The sequence below is a fragment of the Ailuropoda melanoleuca genome, chromosome 8 (assembly GCF_002007445.2).
Source record: "Ailuropoda melanoleuca isolate Jingjing chromosome 8, ASM200744v2, whole genome shotgun sequence".
Classification (NCBI taxonomy): Eukaryota; Metazoa; Chordata; class Mammalia; order Carnivora; family Ursidae; genus Ailuropoda; species Ailuropoda melanoleuca.
Genome location: NC_048225.1, coordinates 67,403,126 through 67,409,125, shown reverse-complemented (window position 1 = coordinate 67,409,125; position 6,000 = coordinate 67,403,126). Strand labels below are relative to the sequence as shown.

Genomic DNA, 6,000 nt, shown 5'->3' with positions numbered 1-6,000 from the left:
TTTTCCCCCAAGCTTGGCAAAATTGCATACACCTTACTGAAAACTTACATATTCATTTCAGCTGTATTTAATTTTTGAGATAACACTTTTGATACTGAATTAGATGTAACCATGAATAAATAGAATTACTTGGGTTATCAACCAGTCATTTTCTCATATATGTGAGGGTTATAGTTTAAACATGTTCTGTGGCAAGAAGTTGATTATTTCTAGAGCACATTTATTAATTATGGCTTTATTTCTATTAACATGTTATAACTTAAGAGTTAAGTATAAATAAGACTGTGCTTTGTGAAGAGGGACTGAATATGGATTTTTAAGCATTTGTTAAGACTTCAGTAAACACATTCTTCATTAATGGTGCTTATAGTTGTTAATACAGTGTTTCTTAGGAACAAAAAGAAGTGATCAGTCTTTAAAGTAGAGAACAATAAAGCAAACCCCAATCCATGACCACAGAAGCGTGTTTCAGAGGGGATCCTTTCATGGGTTTGAAAGGGCTGACTGACTCTAACTTCTCTTTCAACTTAGATCCTGCGGTTTTTAATTGCTCTTTTTCTCTACTGACGTAACTATGTCGTCCACCAAGCACTTCATGGAAATTTCTCAAGGTGTGCATAAAATCTTAATCTGTTGTGTGTTAACCAATAACTAATGAAGGTATAATGGACCACAGTTAGTACCAATTTATAATAATTTACATATATACAAGGAGAGAAAAGCACTTAGATGACCAAAAGGCTTTTAAAAATTACTGATAACACATTTGATCACTCTAATAAACTTATAGATAAAAAATATATTTTTTAAAATAGAATAACTTCCGCAAGTATCTCATTTGTTATAGTCTAATACTCCTCAAGATTTTTTCTAGATAAAAGCTATTTTTTCATGAAATATTTAAAAATCAGATGCATTTTTGATTGTTATTTTGAAATGTTGCTTTGAGCAGTGTAAGTTGCCAAATACATTTTGCAAACGTTCACGTCCATTACTGGAAAGACATATTGTTATACTTTATTTGAATAGTTTATATTTTTACTGACAACAAGGGAATTTTTTAAAGCTTTCATTAAGTTAACATAAAATATTAATAGGTTAATATAGCTTTCTGACATGTTATCATGGTATTTTAGCCAAATACAAGGAGATAGGTCTTATATTTTGGCAAGAATGTACACAATCAGGGTGCATGTGTGGCTCAGTCAGTTAAGCATCTGTCTTCAGCTCAGGTCATGATCCCAGGGTCCTGGGATTGAGCCCCACATAGGGCTCCCTGCTCAGTGGGGAGTCTGCTTCTCACTCTCCCTCTGCCTGTTGTTCCTCCTGCTTGTGGTCTCTCTCTTCTGTCAAATAAATAAATAAAATCTTAAAAAAAAAAAGAATATACAGAATTAGACTTTTTTCTTTTTATGATGAAAAATGTAGTTAAAGAAGTCAGGGATAGTTAAAAAGAAAAACAGAAACACCAGCCAGAAAAAGGCACAAAGGGGAACGCAGTGCTTTAGTTTGCTTTTGGCTTATTGGTTGGCTTAACTACCTGGAACTTTGTCAGGTATTGAACTGATTTTGCGATTCTGGGGTTAATCCTCTTTATTCATAGTGTACAATCCCTTTTATATGTGGCTGGATTTGGTACGCCAGTATCGTGTTGAAGATTTTTGTGTTTATACTTATAAGGGATATTGATCTGTAGTTTTCTTCTGATGTCTTTCTTTGCTTGAATCAGGGCAATTTTGACCTCATAATAAATGATTTGGAAGTGTTTCCTCCTCTTCATTTTTGGAAGAGTTTGTAAAGGTTCCAGGTTAATTCTTCCTTAATCTATGCACTTTAGATGTGGCACCATATATATGTTTGCATTTTAAGCTTACAATTTGCAGCATATGGCACAAAAATGTATTCTACGTGATAAGTACCACGGTGAAGACAGGGTCTACAATATGGTGTGTAACTTTGTCTTTCAGTGTTGGAAAGGTAGAGTAGAATGCACATAAAGAATTCTGATGAGATTATTTCTCCCAAGTTACTGATTCAGCAGGGTAGCTAAGAACCTCTTACTAAGCCATCATACAGCAGTTTTTATTCAGAGCTAATATCTTTTGGCTGCACGTATATTAACAGATGATGGAAGGGTGTGAAATAATGGCACCGTATTTATCAGATAGTATTTTGGAAAACTCTTCTCTATCTCTCCTGTACTAAGGCTTTTGAGAATATTTCTGCCACTAAATTACTGCAATCCACAAGGGTTTTCTGGTTAATAGTTAAGCAGTCTGGTGTGGGAAGGTTAAGATTGGGAAAGGGAATTATCATAGACAGGGTTGAGAAACTTTGGGTTATTAATGCTTGAAAATAAGCATTATATGACTACAGTTTTTAAAAATACCACTACAAAATTTTAAGCAAACATTTTCATGTTGGGATTACTTGCCAGGGAAGTAAATGTCTGGAAATCTACCATTGAACTGCTAAGATGCTGCCAAATAAAATGTTTATTTTACAGGGATGCGTTTGATTTAATGCCAGTGTGTGTATTGCCATAATGAAATGGATTGCTTGGCCACTCGTCCCTAACAATAGGTAAAAAGTTGAACACATTGATAGATTAACAACTCTTCTTGCATCTGTGAGAGAGGAGCAGACACAGGGCAAACTGCTGCTCCCAAGATTGGAAAGACTGACAGGTGAATACAGAGAGTCATGGCTTAAGACTCCAGGGCAGAGACTCATAAGTAGAAACTGCTGTGGACACAAATCCTGGGTAGGAAAACCTGCACTGTAATTGATGGACTACTGGAGGTACAATGTGGACAAGTCATAGGGACACCCCACACTTTTATGAGTTTCACCTCCAGCAGCTTGACCAGGTTCCTATAGTAAATATCAGAGAAAAATCCCCTTATGCTTTCAGAAAGAGGGGGGAAAAAGAAACCATTTTGAAATACTCCAGAGCACTCTCAGACTTCCTGCTTCCAAAACTGTGAGAAAGACATTTCTGTTGTTTCTAAGCCACCCTGTCTGTGGTATTTTGTTTTGAAGCCCAGACTAAGACAACTAGACAAGAAAAGAAAAATAAAAGGTATACGGATTGGGAAGGAAGAAATAAAATGGATTGCCTTCATACATAAAATGTATTATTGGGATTCTTCTGAAGCAATTGGCATATTTTTATTTTTCATTTTTCAATAACTTTTTTGTTTTTTTTTAGACATACACACTACTCATTAGAATAAGGGAAATGTTTCCTTCTATAATTATCTTCTCTAAAAATTATAATATCCTTTTCTTTTTTATAACAGCTTTACTGATATACAATTCACATGCATACAATTCATTTTTTTGAAGTATGCATCCAGTGGTTGTTAGTCTATTCATAGGTGTATGCAGTTATCCCCACTGTCTTTTTTATTTTATTTTATTTTATTTTATTTTATTTTATTTTATTTTATTAAATTTTTTTGAGAGAGAGCGTGCAGGCGTGCATGCATGCACACGCACAAGCCGGGGGAGGGGCAGAAGGAGACTCTGAAGCGGCCTCCACATCCAGTGTGGGGCCGACTTGGAACTCGATCTCAACCCTGAGATCATGACCTGAGCTGAAACCAAGTGTTGGGTGCTTAACTGACTTAGGCACCCAGGCGCCCCACCACTGTCAATTTTAGAACAATTTCATTAGAGAGGTTAATTATTTAACTTTCATTCTTATAACTTTTTTTAAAGCCGTTTTAACCATTTTCATGTGCATAGTTCAGTGGCATTAGATACATGCACGGTGCTGTGCAACCATCACCACTGTCTATTCCCAGAACTTTTCATTGTCCCAAACAGAAACTCCCCAATTAGATAATAATTTCCCATTCTTCCCAGCTCCTGGCAACCACCACTCTATTTTATGTCTCTATGAGTTTGACCATTCCAGGTAATTCATGGAAGTGGGATCATTCATTATTTGTCCTTCTGGACCTGGCCTATTTTACTTGGCTTAATGCCTTTAAGATTCATCCATGTCGTAGCATGTCAGAATTTCCTTCCTTTTTAAGGTGAAGTAATATTCCACATGTGTGTGAGTGTGTGTGCGTGTGTGTGTAAACACATTTTGTTTATGCATTCTTCTATCAGTGGACATTCGGGTTGTTTCCACCTTTGAGCTATTGTGAATAATGCTGCTATGAATATTGGCAACGAGTATCTGCTCGAGTTACTGCTTTTGGTTCTTTTGCATATATATCCAGAAGCAGAATTGCTGGATCATATGGTAGTTTGATTTTCAATTTTTTGAGGAACTTCCATACTATTTTCCACAGTGGCTATACCATTTTACATTCCCGCCAGTAATAGATAAGGGTTCTATTTTTTTCCACATCCTCACCAGTACTTGTTATTTTTCGTTTTTATGATAATAGCCATTCTCATGGGTGTGAAGTATCTCTTTGTGGTTTTGATTTGCATTTATCTAATGACTAGTGATATCGAGCATCTTCTCATGCACTTACGAGCCATTTGTATAACTTCTTTTGAGAAATGTCTATTCAACTTTTTCGCATTTTTAAAAATTGGATTGTTTGTTTTTGTTGTTTGGTTATAGGGGTACTTTATACAGTATGAATGTTAATCCCTTGTCAGATATATGCTTTCCAAATGTTTTCTCCCATTCTGTGGGTTTTCTTTCCCTCTCTTGATCGCATCTTTGATGCACAAAAGTTTTAACTTCAATGACATCCAGCTTATGAATTTTTTTGGTTGTTGCCTATGACTTTGGGGATCATATCCATTGCCAAATCCAATATGATGAAGATTTTTCACTGTTTTCTCTAAAGGTTTTATAGTTCGAGCTCTTATATTTAGGTCTTTGATTCCTTTTGATTAATTTTTGTATGGTGCAAGGATCCAACTTCACTCTTTTGTATATGGATAACCAGGTTTCCCAGTACTATTTATTGAAAAGACTGTCCTTTCTTCCTTCAGTGTTCTTGGCACCCTTGTCAAAAATCAGTTGACCATATGTGAGGGTTTATTTCTGTGCTTTCTATTTTATTCAATTGGTCTATATATCTGTCTTTATGCCAATACCACAGTGTTTTGATTACTGTAACTTTGTAGTAAGTTTTGGAATCAGGAAGTGTGATTTAACTTTGTTCTTCTTTTTCAAGATTGTTGGGTCCTTTGAGATTCCATATGAATTTTAGGATGGGTTTTGTTTCTGCAAAAAAAACGCCACTGGAATCTTGATAAAGATTAGATTGAATATGTGCATTGCTTTGATAGTATATTGATTTGGTAGAGTTGTTGTAACAAAATGCCATAAACTGCATGGCTTAAACAACAGAAATTTATTGTCTAACAGTTCTGGAGGCTAGGAGTCTGACATCAAGATGTTGGCAGGATTGGTTCCCTTCTGAAGGTTGTAATGAAGAGTCTTTTCCATGCTTCTCTCTCATCTTATGGTGGGTAACTGGCCAGGGTTGGTGTTCCTGGGCTTTTGCTGCGTCACTCTGATACCTGTTCATCTCCACTTGGTGTTTCTGCTCTGTGTGTATCTGTCTCTCTGTCCACATGTCCCCTTTTTATAAGGACACTTTTTTTTTTTTAAGATTTTATTTATTTATTCGACAGAGATAGAGACAGCCAGCGAGAGAGGGAACACAAGCAGGGGGAGTGGGAGAGGAAGAAGCAGACTCACAGCAGAGGAGCCTGACGTGGGGCTCGATCCCATAACGCCGGGATCACGCCCTGAGCCGAAGGCAGACGCCTAACCGCTGTGCCACCCAGGCGCCCCTATAAGGACACTTTTATATTGGAGTAGTGACCCACCTACTTCAGTAGGACTTCATCATTGTTAATAATTACAATTTCGATGACTCTATTCCAAATAGGATCACATTGTAAGGGTAGGGGGTTAGGACTTCAACATATGAATTTTGGGGGCCACAATCCAAGCTTATAATAAGTAGCTTAACTTAACAATATTAAGTGTTCTTGTCCACAAACATAGGATGT

At 36.5% G+C, this 6,000-nt stretch overlaps 1 protein-coding gene across 2 annotated transcripts in view; it reads left to right on the top strand.

Moving 5' to 3' along the window:
- Positions 1-364: 364 nt before the first annotated feature.
- EFCAB2 (EF-hand calcium binding domain 2) overlaps positions 365-6,000 on the top strand; it is a 73,139-nt gene continuing 67,503 nt past the window's right edge. The window contains exon 1 of one of the 2 annotated variants that reach the window (XM_034666627.1): positions 365-611. In XM_034666627.1, the coding sequence (XP_034522518.1) occupies positions 575-611 (37 nt within the window). In that variant the 5' untranslated portion in view covers positions 365-574. The remainder of the gene's footprint in view (positions 612-6,000) is intronic. The other variant, XM_034666626.1, reaches the window with a different exon arrangement.